The 15,876-nt window shown below is 43.3% G+C and overlaps 1 protein-coding gene across 8 annotated transcripts in view; it reads right to left on the reverse strand.

The window, feature by feature from the left end:
- Positions 1-15,876, reverse strand: part of bahcc1 (BAH domain and coiled-coil containing 1) — a 275,446-nt gene that overhangs the window by 144,561 nt on the left and 115,009 nt on the right. For all 8 annotated transcript variants that reach the window (XM_033044370.1, XM_033044369.1, XM_033044374.1 and 5 more), the window contains one exon: positions 937-1,062. In XM_033044370.1, coding sequence (XP_032900261.1) covers positions 937-1,062 — 126 coding nt within the window. The remainder of the gene's footprint in view (positions 1-936; positions 1,063-15,876) is intronic.

A 15,876-nucleotide genomic window follows, 5' to 3' on the forward strand; every position in this document is an offset into this window, starting at 1 on the left:
TGTGCCGCCCCACCCCACCCCACCCCATTAAGGAGTCAGTGTAAGAGCTGATCATGACTACTGCAGCTCCCCGCAATGTAGCACAACATGGAAAAGGCTTTGCAGAGGAAGAACACAGCACACTGCACTCTGTGCACACGTCGTCAGACTGGAAAGGGAGAGGCGAAGGAGCGACTCAGCTGTGACTGTCAACTCAATTGAAACGGTGACTCCATACACAAATCTTATTGCCCCACAGCAATTTGTCAATCAAAAATTTGCATTCAGTTATTCTTTTCACCTGTATGAGTGAATTTTAGTTTGTATCTGGATGGCGCAGTGGCACAGCAATAAGTTCATGTTCTAGGAGCAGAATTAGGCCATTCTGCCCATCAAGTCCACTCCGCCATCCAATCATGGCTAATCTATCTTTCCCTCTCAACTGTGTCAGAACACTAGAGACCTGGATTGGATCCTGAGCTCGTGTGGAGTTTGCATGTTCTCCCTATGATCGTGTGGGTATCATACGGCTGGTTTGTATGTTAATTGGCCCTCGTGTGTCGGGAGTGGATGTGAAAGTGGGACAACATCAGACTAGTGTGAACAGGTGATCGACGGTCAGTGTGGACTCGGTGGCCGAAGAAGTTCTTTCCATGTGTGTATTCTTCAATCAATTAATCTCATATTTTTGGATGGCGATTTGTGAATGCTGTACGGGTGAACTTCCATAGATGAACCACCAAGACGTGAGCAGGGTGCCCTTTATATCTGCTTGAAATAAACTGCAATGTTCAAAGCCAAAACTGGGCTCCGACCGGTTGGAAGTTATGCGATTATCCATTTTATTCCTGTCAGATCAATACGTTGCAACAACTGTTGTGGTTAAGGTTACTTCAATTAAATTGTAAGCATCAAATTATCGTAAAGGAATAACATTTTGGAAGTAGCTTCACTTGCCTTTTTGTGAATCATAAAACCTGTGTTGCCCGTAGAGTACACTGTTGCCGTTGCCATGGTGATCTAGATGGCTCATGGGAAGGAAAGTGGAGGCCAAACTGCTTGAAAATCTGGAATATCCTGGAACTAAAGAAAAGCCAAGGTTAGAGTTGAGCTGCACAGACGCTTAACACCGGGCGCCGATATTTCTTTCCCGACAACACTTCACTTACCATAGTTTAAGCAATAAAGTGCATTTCCCACTAAAGTCGTGTAATTGCAAACAGACTGGGGGAAGAAAAGAAACCGCTGAGGTTTTGCTGCTTCTGTGGGCGATGAAAAATAATACAAGATACAATCTCAGTGTTCCCTTGCATTTTATTTATGACTGGTACAGTGGATTCAACTACTGAACTTGCAGAGTGATCTGGCAAATTGCCCTTCATTTTGAATGCCTACATTTCTGTTTAACTGAAGACGATTTTTCAAAAAGGTCACATAGTTGTTTCCTCCAATGACAACTAACATTAAATTATAATTAAAGACGCATTCAAATTCCATAGTCCGTTATAATCTCTTATTATCTATGGCTGGTGAACTCGCTGTAAATACATAGTGTGTATGAAGGAACGGCAGATGCTGGTTTACACTGAAGCTAGACACAAAAAGCTGGAGAAACTCAGCAGGTGAGGCAACATCTCTGGAGAAAAGGAATAGGTGACGTTTCAGGTGCGAAGAAGGGCCTCGACCCGAAACATCACCTATTCCTTTTCTCCGGAGATGCTGCCTGACCCGCTGAGTTACTCCAGCTCTTTGTGTCTAGTCACTGTAAATACAGACAGATATACGCAGTCTAGCAACCCACTGTGTGTGCACTAATGCCAGGGGATTCAATCAGACAACCTGGTGTAACCCACAAGAGAAAAACTAAAACAAAACATTCTTAATTCTAAATTAAAAGCAGGAAATGGAAGCAATATTCAATGTCAGACCGCTTCTATAGGGAGAGAAACAAAGCTAGAGAGGTTGATGATCTTTCATGAGAAGGAGGGATAGTTAGGAAAAATACATGATTTAAGGTGCAAGAGAAAATGGAGAGTCAAAGAGGGCAAAGGGAATATCTATGATGAAATGCAGACCAAACTAGACTGCGATGCAAATGGGGGTACAAGTGCAGTCAGTGATGGCTTGCGACAAGTTGATGTTAGATCTGGAGGACATATAAAAAGGAGATACTGTAAATGAGGACAGAGGGAGAGAAAAGGAAACAAAAATGAAATCTAATTCATTCTCTTTTTTCTCCATAGCTTTGGTTTTCAATTCCTTTACAATGGAATTATAATGCTATACAATAGAGAAACGGGATCCTTAGCACAAACCACATTCCCTTGTCATCATAATGAGGAATATTGGCCTTGAAATTCTATTAGCTTTCTGTGCTCCAGGCAACACAAATTTCATACAGGACACAAACTACATATGGCCTTCAGTGTGCTTGGCAAGCTAACATGGGAAACAAGAAGCCTCCATCAACTCTCACCAACCTCTACAGATGCGCCGCAGATAGCATTTTATCGGTATACATCACAGCATGGTTTGGGAAACAGCTCCACCCAAGACTGCAAGGAATTGCAGAGAATTGTGGATGCAGCCCAGACCATTACGCAAACCAACCTCCCTGCCATTGACCCCATCTAAACCACACTGGCTCGGCAAGGCCACCAGCATAATAAAGGAAGAGTCTCAACCCCTTCTTCTCCCCTCTCCCACCAGGCAACAGGTACAGAAGGTACAGTGGGGAGTCTGTGGAATTCTCTGTCTCAGAGGGAGGTGGAGGCAAGTTATCTGGATGCTTTCAAGAGAGAGCTAGATAGGACTCTTAAAAACAGCGGAGTCAGGGGATATGGGGAGAAGGCAGGAACGGGGTACTGATTGGGGATGATCAGCCATGATCACACTGAATGGCGGTGCTGGCTCGAAGGGCCGAATGGTCTACTCCTGCACCTATTGTCTATTGTCTATTTCCTTTTTAACCTCTTACAATGAATATCAGGTACATGATTACTTATCGATACCCAAGTTTAACTTTATGTCCATTTATGTCACTGCAATCCCCAGAAAATAAAAAGTTTAAGCTAAAACCATATGGATAGGCAAGTTATTTCAATTCCTTGAAATTCGCACAGGCTTCTGAAAATTATTATTTGGATGGCTTCTTCCAATGAGGTCACCCTGGAAAGGTAATTGCCATTTATGGGCATTCTCCTTACTGGGAAAGAGTTGGATAGGAATTGAATTCCCAGTTCGTTTTCACAAATGACTGTGCAAATAAAATATATTAACATATGAGAAAATTGTTGGAACGAGGTTTCCAGTAAGTAGTTGCATTTGGAATTTCCTGCTGCATCATCATCATTGGGAGAAATGCTGGGCCCAATGTTGAACTTCAAGCCCCAGTAACGTTAGTTAGTTCGCCGCAGAGCACAGAATTGATTTACGGCGCTGAAAAGACTCTTCAGCCCACACATAGTTCCGATTCAAGCTATGTTGCCCTTTTTAAAAATACCATCACAAATGTTGTTTGCCAAAGCTTATTAAGATATGCAATCACAGTAACTATTTACATGGTTGAGTGAGCTATTTGCACAGTCTACACCTTAACTCATGCTCTTGTTAATTTGTACAAACACCATCTTTGGGGATTCATTTTCAGCTGGATTGATTCCAAATTTACAGCGTTCTGCCTTGTTTTCACAGTTCTTCTATACCACTACTCCCCAAGATTAAAAAGAAACATGTTTATGCAGCAATAATGAGTCCCTTTTTAACTCTTTCACTGTCATGTATGGGTGGTTTTGAGGTCTGTTCACACTGGTTACGTTCTATCTCATTGCTGCACAGGGATCCATTTTGCCCAAGTCTTCAATAGGTGTCTAATGCTTAATCCAACTTTAAATGATAATATTTTTTTTAATTTAAAGAAAGTGACTTCTAATATAACCTGGCACCTTTAATGTGCCTAAATGATAACCTGAATGTGAACTTGGTGACTGACTGAAAATATTACATAAAAATTACATAAATGGAGGTGATAAACATAGGCAAGGTCTAAATGTAATTTTTTTTTCATTAAAGGCTTCAGCCTTCTGCACACATGATTTACAGTCATGTTTATGTTTCAGATATTTTGCTTGGTAGCCATATCACAAGCGGCACAGTGGCGCAGCAGTAGAGTTGCTGCCTTACAGCGCGGCAGACCCGGGATCGATTCTGACCAGGGGTGCTGTCTGTGTGGAGTTTGTACGTTCTCCCTGTGACCAGGTGGGCTTTCTCCGGGAGTACCGGTTGCCTCCCACTCTCCAAAGACGTACAGTTTGTAGGTTCTTTGGCTTCTGTAAATTGTAAATTGTCCCTAGAGTGTAGGATAGTGTTAGTGTACGGGGATCGCTGGTTGGCGCAGACTTCAGTGGGCCATAGGCCCTGTTTCCACGCTGCATCTCTAAACTCTAATGCCTAGAGTAAAGCAAATAATCCCTGGTATGATCAGAGGCTGCTCTGCCATAAACCTGTGTACCTTCACCTGCCTGATATTCAAGTGCTTGTCCTAAGAGCCAGCATTCGAACAGAGAACCTTTGTTTCTGTTCTTCAGCCTCCCGCATGTTGCCATGCAATCATCTGCACCTCAGGACGCTGAAGTATAAAATAATACGCTTCATCAATGAACTATTGGACAGGTCTCTTGAATGTTCGGCAGGTACAGTACTTAAGAGGACAATACCTTTGCACGGTGATTATAAAATATATTATTTCACTGACATACCAGGTACAGCAAAAATCATCCACTCATACACCAGTGTTCAACTGTTGAAAGTGAGCCAAAAAAGACCTGATCCCTTGTAGCTATTTGTATCTGGGTATTCTCTGATAATCTCAAACATTGAATCACCTGTACCAAAGGATAAGGATTTATGGTGAGGGGGGGGAAAGATTTCATATGATCCCGAGGGGTATGTTTTTTTTACGCAAAGAGTTCTGGGTGTGTGGAACGAGATGCCAGAGGGGGTAGTTGAGGCAGGTAGTATCGGAACACTTAAGAAACATTTGGACAGGTACATGGATAGGACAGGTTTAGAAGGAAGACACAAAATGCTGGAGTAACTCAGCAGGACAGGCAGCATCTATGGAGAGAAGGAATGGGTGACGTGTCGGGTCTCCAGAGATGCTGCCTGTCCAGCTGAGTTACTCCAGCATTTTGTGTCTACCTTCGATTTAAACCAGCATCTGCAGTTCTTTCCTACACAGGTTTGGAAGGATGTGTGCCAAACGCAGGCAGGTGGGACGAGTGCAGATGGGGCATGTTGGTCGGAGTGGGCAAGTTGGGCCCAAGGATTAATTTCCATGCTGTGTAACTCTGTGACCTCAGACTAACTCTCAGAATCCTGTGAAATGATTTGGGGACAAAGGGACACAGATACATCAACCATCCCTGTGACTGCAGCAACTTGGGGCATTTCCCCATCACGTTGTGCTCCAGCACAAGTTCAATGTCTAATACTTGAACATTCATACATTTACGCACAGACATTGGGGCCCTGATGAACACCTTTCAATCTGTGTTAACCGCTGGCATTAGTGCCTTAAACTATCTATTTTTGCACATGAAATAGCTGCACATGCATGAGGAAATTAATCAACTCATTAAAGAACCAGCACCATTTTAGATCTGTGTGTAATATAAGCAGAACAGCCAAAACCCGGTAAAAATTCAATTTTAAGCAAACATTATAATTCTTGTCATTGTGCGACATGCATCTATCTATTACCACCATTCCGTCCATCTCTTTATTTAATACAGTCGATTGTTATGGATTATTCAGGAGTTATAGAATAAAATTGTAGAGGCATTGCTTCAAACGAGAACCAGTCTTTGGAAAAAGATACAAAGTGCTGGAGTAACTCAGCAGGTCTGGCAGCATCTCTGGAGAACGAGAATATCCATATTCTCCAGAGACACTGCCTGACCCGCTGAGTTACTCCAGCACTCAGTTTGAGCATTTTTTTGTAAACTAGCATCTGCAGTTCCTTGTGTCACCAGTCTTCAGAATTCCTGTTCCACTGCGAGCAGAAATCAGTTTGAAATTGAAAGGACAGTTTTGTATACAAACAGATCTGGGAATAGATGGCATTTGTAGGGTGGGGTGTGTCACAGACTCGGGAGTGGAGAAATTATTTGAGCGAGTCAGCGTTTGCCAACACCTAAGAAATGCTGAGTGAACCGCGTGGCTCCCAGGGCCACAGCAGCTCTGATCAGGGACTGGAGCCGAGACAGTGTGTATGGATTATGTCAGGAGTTCCCAAGGGCATAGGCTAAGCAGAGACCATGGCAACTCAGAGCAGACCCGATTAAAATAAATTTAAGGGCGGCACAGCAGCACAATGGTAGAGTTGCTGCCTTACAGTGCCAGAGACCTGGTGTTGATCCCGACTGCGGGTGCTGTCTGTACGGAGTTTGCACAGTCTCCCTGTGACCACGTGGGTTTTCTCCGGTTTCCTCTCACACTCCAAAGACATATAGGTTTGTAGGTTCATTCGCTTTGATAAAATTGTAAACTTCGTGTGTGGGATAGTGCTAGTGTACGGGGTGATCGCTGGTCGGCGCGCACTCGGTGGCCTGATGGTTTTGGTTTCTTCCAACGCTACAAAAAAAGGTTTGTAGGTTTATTGGCTTGGTAAAAATGTAAAAAAGTGTCAAGTGTGTAGGATAGTGTTAATGTGCGTGGTTCATGGTCGGTGCGAACTCGATGGGCTGAAGGGCCTGTTTTCACCGAACTAAACTAAACTAAATTGAGGATGCTATGAATTTACGAGCAGCTGAAAAATCCATTCAAAATGTTGCTACATTTTCAATTTCACATGTAACTTTCATTTAATAAATGTGATCTATAAGACAAATGATAATAGAAACATAGAAAATAGGTGCAGGAGTAGGCCATTTGGCCCTTCGAGCCTGTACCGCCATTCAATATGATCATGGCTGATCATCCAACTCAGTATCCAGTATCCTGCCTTCTATCCATACCCCTCTGATCCCTTTAGCCACAAGGGCCACATCTAGCTCCCTCTTAAATATAGCCAATGAACTGGCCTCAACTACCTTCTGTGGCAGAGAATTCCACAGATTCACCATTCTCTGTGTGAAAAATGTTTTTCTCATCTCGGTCCTAAAAGACTTCCCCCTTATCCTTAAACTGTGACCCCTTATTCTGGACTTCCCCATGTTGATTCGTTTATACTCGATGAATGCTGAACCGAGCCGAACTTCCTTCCCATTTCATCGGTGGTCAAAGCCGTGGCATTATCATAATTAAAGGTGAAAAGCGATGGAAATGAAAGGAGGAACGACAGAGGCAACGGCAAACCATTATAGAGAAGATAAATCCACAGGCTGAAAGGGTTAAGCTGCAGTTGTGGTATTAAAACTGACTTCTTTAATTATTGTTGTTAAAAGTTGAACTAGTCTGTAAATTCCTGTGCAATGCATGACTCCCACTCGGTGATGCCTTTTCCCCTCCAAAAAGTCACTCCCATTCCGACAGATGGATATTAAACATCTGTGCTTTCCATTCACTGCTCAAAGTTAACAATTCCATCTCCAAGTGCCTATTCCACCGTAGATTAGTTGTTATATTAAATTTTATTTCCAAACTTATATTGTAAGCATATTGAAGTACCTATTCCTTCTCTCCAGAGATGCTGTCTGACCCGCTGAGCTACTCCAGATTTTTGTGTTTATCTTCGGTGTAAACCAGCATCTGCACTTCCTTCCCACACATGAAGTCTTCAGCGTTATCTGTGAAAATTGTACTTGTGGATCGGATACCTGTACACCCTTCTCTGGAAGAATACCTGCCCTGATTTTTTAAATAACCACTGTCACATGGCACATTGCCTTTGCAATATATTGGCTCTTTTGTTTTTTTACAGATTGAACTTCGTTAGTTGTTTATTACAGTGTCTACTCAGCACCATGTTTACATATCTGTTGTGCTGTTGCAAGTAAGGACTTCATTGCTCTGTTTCAGGACATATGACAATAAAACACAAAAAGCTGAAGTAACTCAGCAGGACAGGCAGCATCTCTGGAGAGAAGGAATGGGTGACGTTTTGGGTCGTGACCCTTCGTCAGACTGAGAGAGAAGTGTCTCGACCCGAAACGTCACCCATTCCTTCTCTCCAGAGATGCTGCCTGTCCCGCTGAGTTACTCCGGCATTTTGTGTCTATCTTCATTGGAAACCAGCATCTGCAGTTCCTTCCCACACCTGACTCTTGACATACTATTCACAGGTACTGTCCCTGATAGGGCGGCATGGTGATGCAGCGGTAGAGTTGCTGCCTTACAGCGCTTGTAGTGCCAGAGACCCGGATTCGATACCGACTACGGGTGCTGTCTGTATAGAGATTATACGTTCTCCCCATGACCGCGTGGGTTTTCTCTGAAATCTTCAGTTTCCTCCCACACTCCAAAGACGTACTGGTATGTAGGTTAATTGGCTTGGTGCATATGTAAATTGGCCCTACTGTATGTAGGGATAGTGTTAATGTGCGGGTATCGCTGGTCGGCGTTGACTTGGTAGGCCGAAGGGCCTGTTTCCGTGCTGTATCTCTAAACTAAACACTCCTACACCACTGACAGGATCTACATGCTGCAGAATAAAGTAATGCCGCATGAAGGCAGTTAATTTCAACAAAGACCCATATCACCTTGGCCATGCTCTCGTCTCGCTGAGCCCTTCGGGAAGAAGGCACAGGAGCCTGAGAACTGTTACCTCCAGATGCAAGAACAGCTGCTTCTCCTCAACCATCAGGCTCTAGAACCACCCTGTACAACCCTAACCACAAACCTACCTCAACAACGAACAATTATGGATTGCACTAGGAAGGTTTATATGGAAAGGACAGGTTTGGAGGGATATGGGCCAAACGCGGGCAGGTCGGACTAGTGTAGCTGGGACATGTTGTGGGCAAGTTGTGGGCCAGTGTGGGCAAGTTGTGTCGAAGGGCCTGTTTCCACACTGTATCACTCTATGACGCTATGACTTACTTGGCTTGCACTATCATGTTCTTGTTTATCTTGGAGAGCTAGTAACTTTTATACTGATTTGTTGCCTTGTTGCATTTTAGGTACCTGTAAAGATGCAGCAATAAGAATTATTTGTCCAGGACCCAATGTATATGACAATTAAACACTCTTGACTCCACAAGGGATTTAATTTGTAAATGGGTGATAATTAGAACGAGACAAACAATTCTGATGTTTGTTATGTTTTGGAAATCACACTATTCAATCCCAGCACTTTATGTTTGATGTTGAAACCTGTTCCCCCATCTGAGGCTCTGGACTTTCAGCACCAGACTGCACATTGTTAAAAGATCTAAGTCAGGTGTCTGTGTAGCCTGCACTAGAGTAATGTACATGAGGACGGTCTGCTGATTGATGTTCAGTCCTGATCCACCCACTTCTGCTGCCAATGACGACTCAGCAAAATAGCAGGATTTAAATGGGAGGACTCTTGGCAAAATAGCAGAACTTAATTTGTTTAGCTTGATGACAGGGAAGTTTCTTTCTTCCTTTTACAAAAACAAAAAAGTTAAGGATAAAATCCTTCATTACAAACTTTTCCGTTACTATTTGTACGGAGGAACTGCAGATGCTGGTTTAAACCAAAGATAAGACACAAAAGGCTGGAGTAACTCAGCGGGTCATATAGCATCTCTGGAGAGAAGGAATAGGTGACGTTTCAGGTCGAGACCCCTCTTCAAAATAACTCACTTACCAGGAATGGACTTTTTCCACAAATAGCAAAGGAATATTATTACAAAGGGAAACTGAAAAAAACAATGCTCACGTAAAAATTGTAGCACATTTATTTTTAAATCTAGTGCTGCTGAAACCAAGAAATAAAATTATGAAAAGAACCATATAACAATATATGAAAAAAAGAGAAAGAACAGGTGGCGTTTCGGGTCAAGACCCTTCTGTAGACTGAGAGTCAGGGGAGAGGGAAACATGAGATACAGATGGTGATTAATATGGTTACTCTGCCTTAGACCACAGTCTGGGCAAGCCAAGAGAGGCGTGGGATTACATGGATGTGTACACCTGACCCAAATGAAGCAATGATGGCCAAATAAGTTTTCGCACAGACCATTATGTGGAGTCATAGAGTCATACAGCATGGAAACAGGCCATTCGGCCCAACTTGCCCATGCTGGCCAAGATGTCCCACCTACATTCGTCCCATCTGGTCCATATCACTCTAAACATTTCCTTTCCATGCACCTGTCCAAATGTCTTTTAAATGGTGTTATAGTACCTGTTTCAACTACCTCCTCCGGCAGCTCGTTCCACACACCCACCACCCTCTGTGTGTAATTAAGGATTCAATTGCAGGGATGGAGACAGTGTGGAAAGTTTATCAACAATCCTAAATAAGTCAATAATTATAATCCAATAATTCAAGAAGTAGCAAACCTCATCATAAATTGAATATTAATTTTTAATACATTTTATTGCTTCCGATCACACAAGGAGTCACATATTAGGCGTGTGTAGAAAGGGACTGCAGATGCGGGTATATGTCAAAGATAGACACAAAGTGCAGGTGTAACTCAGCGGGTCAGGCAGCATCGCTGGTGAAAAAGGATGAAAAAGACCTGAAGAAGGGTCCTGACCCGAAACGGCACCCATCCTTTCTCTCCAGCGAGGGCGTGGGCAACACGGTAATACAGCAGTAGAGTTGCTGACTTACAGAACCAGAGACCCGGGTTCTATCCTGACTGCAGGTGCTGTCTCTATGGAGTTTGTATGTTCTCCCCATGACCTGCGTGGGTTTTCTCCGGATACTCCGGATTTGTCGCACACTGCAAAAACGTACAGGTTTATAGGTTAATCGGCTTTGATTAAATTGTAAATTGTCCCTAGTGTGTGTAGGATAGCGTTAAGAGTGCGGGGATCGCTGGTCAGCGCGGACTCAGTGCACCGAAGGGCCTGTCTGCATGCTCTATCTCTAAACTAAACTAAAGATGTTGCCTGATCCGCTGAGTTACTCCAGCACTTTGTGTCTATCTTCCACATATTAAGGCTGGCTGGAATATCATAATAAAACTGGTGCATTCTCATACAGGGACTTAACAATTGATCCGTGGCGACTAAAAAGAGAATAATGATCTATAATTAGAGCATTTGCCATTTTAAGGTTTCCTTTCCCATGAGGGAGGAGTGCAGCTTTAAGAGTGAGGAGGAATACACGTGTGCAGGAGCCTGCCAAGAGCATGTTCTAGTGCTTACTGGCAGCCACTAACACACCAGAGAACAATGACTTCTATAGTCAAACAGGGAGAGTGCGAGAGAGAACAAGCCTGTATCAAAAAAAAATTTTTTTTTTAATAGTAACAGCTGTCCCTGGAGCCATGACCCTGACAGTGTTGGAACACTGCAGCTCTTTCAAGGAGTGACAGAATAAGCAGCAGTGCAGCTGTGCAGGGGAACTCATTTACAGTTCAGGCAGATTAACGCACATGTCCTGAATAGGAGACAAGAATTTTGATTTACGGAAGGCAAAGATTAACTCTTAAAGGTCAAAATAATTCTAACTCATGTGAATAACGACGCACAAGTGTGAAAATATCACTCGGCACATCAAGGCAATTAACGGTGAGTCGAGTGTCTGTGTACGTGTGTGTGGGTGCATGTGTGCATGTGTATGTGTGTGTATGTGTGTGTGTGTGTGTGTGTGTGTGTGTGTGTGTGTGTGTGTGTGTGTGTGTGTGTGTGTGTGTGTGTGTGTGTGTGTGTGTGTGTGTGCGTGCGCATGTGCATCTGTGTGTATATGTGTGTGTATATATAAGTGTGTATGCGCGTGCGTGAGCGTCTGTGAGTATATGTCTGTGTGTATATGTATGTGTGTGTATATATGGGTGTGTATGCGCGTGTGCACGTGCGTGAGCGTGTGTATATGTGTGTGTATATATGTGTGTGTGTATATATCTCTGGAGAAAAGGTATAAGAATAAAGAGAATAAGAAAAAGTTGACATTTCAGGGTCTATAGATGGGTTTCGACCCGAACCGACACCTATTCTTTTTCTCCAGAGATGCTGCCTGACCCGTTGATTTACTACAGCCTTTTGTGTCCCACTTATATGTGTGTCTGTCCGTATATGCGTATCTGTGCTTGTGTATGGGTGTGTCTGTGTGTGTAGCTGTGTCTATGTGTGTGAGTGCGTGGGTGTGCGTGAGTGTTTGTCGCTGTGTGTCTATGTTTGTTTCTGTGTGTGTGTGTGTGTGTGTGTGTGTGTGTGTGTGTGTGTGTGTGTGTGTGTGTGTGTGTGTGTGTGTGTGTGTGTGTGTGTGTGTGTGTGTGTGTGTGTGTGTGTGTGTGTGTGTGTGTGTGTATAAGAGTGCAAAAACACACCATTCTCCACATTTCTCCATTTCTTATTATAATATCCAGAGACAAAGTTCACGTACCTGTTGAGTATTTTCAGCAGTTAATATTTTGGGTGAATCTATGTCATATATTGGCACAGAAAATAACTTTGCAAGCAGCGTGCAATATAAAATCTTCGGATATTGAAAGTCAACAAAAAAATTAGCTTGTTAACCCTATGTTTACTGGCCGTTCTGAAGAATTGTCAAACCTGTTTGCAATAAAGGGCACTTGTAGCACACCCCTCCAATTAGAAAATTCTGAAGGCTCGCAAAAAAACAGTACAAATTATAGGGAGTGGCTAACAGCAAACTGGATGATCTTTCCATACAATTTGCATGCAGCTTAGTACAACCTGGTGTAGTATTATCTCACATAAATGCTGCAGAATTGTAAGTAATTTCTTTTTTTTTTTAATGTTGCTCTTCTCAGTGCAATGTGAGCAAGTCTAAAAACAGAATGCATACATGCTGCTTCAATGATCCAAAGTACAACAGCAGTTCTTGTGCCCGTCCTGTCAAATCTTATCTTGCATTATACTTGTTCTGTTAATATTGATAACAATGAACCAACATTCACCCAGTAACTATTCTGCTCACTTCTCTACAACAGTCTGCTTCCAGCTCATGTGATGCGCGATTTGATTGTCGAACAAGTTCTGTCTGACACCCTGAAATAGGTTCACATCAAGTTTCTTGGAACATATCTACTTTTTTCCCCCCATTTAGTAAATCATATAATTACCGTGCTTTACAAATCGGTCTCCAAAACAAAATCGTCCACAAAATGTTGAGTCACAACATGCTGGAAACAAAGCCAAGGTATTTCTTACTAAGAATTATTCCATGGATAGCAACACACTTCTTTCAAAATTAGCACTATCCCTGTTGCATGTGGCTGATTACATGATTCAGCTATGACAGCTTGAAATAAAATGGCACAGTGGCGCAGCGGTAGAGTTGCTGCCTTACAGCGCCAGAGACCCAAGTTTGATCCTGACTATGGAACTGTCTGTATGGAGTTTGTACATTCCTCCGCATGACCATGTGGGTTTTCTCTGGGTGCTCTGGTTTCCTCCCACACTCCCAAGACGTACATGTTTATTTGGCTTTGGTTTTTTTTTTAAAAGTATATTTTCCCTAGTGTGTAGCATAGTGCTGTGTATGGGGCTCGCTGGTCAGCGCGGACATGGCGGGCCAAAGGGTCTGTTTCCGCGCTGTATCTCTAAACTAAACTACACTGAACTAAACTAATAGCCATTCCTTTTCTCAGGCTTCACCGGCAATAGCAGTAGTTACCCAGATAGTTCAAGTCTGAGTGCTTTACCACATCGCTTCCAGGCATCCAAACTCGCTCTATCATTACATTTAACTGAGGAAAAATGTCTCATCCTCCTCCGCCCTCTCGCCATTTTACAGACTTCAAAGCTATTCATTCTTAATTTATTCTTTTATTGGCTAGGGTTGAAATTGTGAAAGATGAAAAGATAGAGAAAATGCTCAAAAAGCAAATTAGCTCTGCCTGGGACAACAGGTAAGGCTTTGTCAGTTGGCACGTGTAATGTGTTTGCAGTTCCCACTTTCCCCTTTCAATAAAAAGATTTGATTAAAAGAAGGTTGATTCAAATTGAGAACCAGTGGTGTGTGGGAGTCCGTTAGCTGTGGCCCTGATATCTCACTACCAATAATGTGGCGTGAAGCAACATCTTCAATGTTCCGTTGAGTTTGAAGCATGGAAAATAATATAGAAAGGGTGGCGCAGCGGTAGGGTTGCTGCCTTACGGCTCCAAGGACCCGGTTCGATCCTGACTATGGGTGCTGTCTGTACAGAGTTTGCACGCTCTCCCTGTGACCGTGTGGGTTTTCTCTGGGAACACTAGCTTCCCCCCACACTCCAAAGACATACAGATTTGTCGGTTAATTGGCTTCAGTAAAATTGTAAATAGTCCCTACTGTGCAGGATAGTACGAGTGTACGGAGTGATCCCTGGTCGCCATGGACTCGATGGGCCGAAGGGCCTATTTCCGCACAGTATCTCTAAACTAAACTGAACTAAATCAAAACCGGCTGGGTTTTTTCCCCCAGTAATTCTCCTTCCACTTTGTAGTCAACAACTCCTCAACAGGCCGTTTCTGACGTAGAATTTGCTGACCTTTTTGCACATAAAATTGTAGTTTAGAGGCCATAGCACAGGCCTATTCTACTTTAACAATAGTTTTATTGACCTTCAATCTGAACTTCAGAAGTGGAGCATGTTCTATGCTATTGTATGTTTACTATACATAATCAAATGAGAACTGATATTCCAAACCATTGGTAGTTCGCTATTTGTAGCACGCAAACCCAACGATTTATTCAATGCATGCAGTTAAAGAATAATGAACTTCCATAACCATCCTTCTACTCCCCACAGATACAGGATCACACTGTAGAAACATGGAATTACAGATGCTGATTTACATAGAAAGGCAGCAGCACAGCAGTAGAGTTGCTGCCTTATCAGAGCCTTCTCCAGGGCAGCTCCCAGGCTCTGGAACTCCCTCCCCCAACTGATCCGCTATTCCGTGTCCCTCACCATCTTCCAGTCCCGCCTCAAGACCCATCTCTTCACCTCTGCCTATCCTTAGCCCCACATCCCCCTCCCTTTTCATCTGTGCTTGATTCGCCTCATATTGTGTTTTGAATTGAATTCTGTCTTTAATTTGTGTACTAGTCATGTCTCTACTATTTATTTCATTCCGCTTACATGTTTTTCCTCTACTTGCTAAATTTTTGTAAGGTGCCCTTGAGACTCTTGAAAGGCGCCCATAAATAAAATGTATTATTATTATTATTACCAGGGTTCGAGCCTGACTACGGGTGCTGTCTATACGGAGTTTGCACGTTCTCCCTGTGACCACGCGGGTTTTCTCCGGGTGCTCCGGTTTCCTCCTACACTCCAACGACGCCCAGGTCTTTAGGTTAGCTGGCTTCGGTAAAAATTGTAAATTGTCCTTAGTGTGTAGGAGAGTGCTAGTGTATGGGGTGATCGCTGTTTGGCGCAGACACAGTGGGCCGAAGAGCCCGTTTCCAATCTGTGTCTCTAAAGTCTAAAGTAAAGATACAAAGTGCTGGAGTAACTCAGCGGGTCAGGCAGCATCTCTGGAGAACATGGATAGGTGATTTTTCGGGTCAGAATCCTTCTTCACACCTACCCATGCATTCCATCTGTGGAACACTCTTCGGACGTCTCGGACAATCTCGGAAGGCGGAGATTGACAGATTCTTGATTCTCTCAGTCTGAAGAAGGGTCTCGACCCATTCCTTCTCCCCAGAGATGCTGCCTGACCCGCTGAGTTACTCCAGCATTTTGGGTCTACCTTCAGTTTAAACCAGCATCTACAGTTCCTTCCGACAGATTCTTGATTAGTACGGGTGTCAGGGGTTATGGGGAGAAGACAGGAGAATGGGGGCCGAGAGGGAAAGATAGATCA

This window comes from Amblyraja radiata, chromosome 26 (genome assembly GCF_010909765.2).
Source record: "Amblyraja radiata isolate CabotCenter1 chromosome 26, sAmbRad1.1.pri, whole genome shotgun sequence".
Taxonomy (NCBI): domain Eukaryota; kingdom Metazoa; phylum Chordata; class Chondrichthyes; order Rajiformes; family Rajidae; genus Amblyraja; species Amblyraja radiata.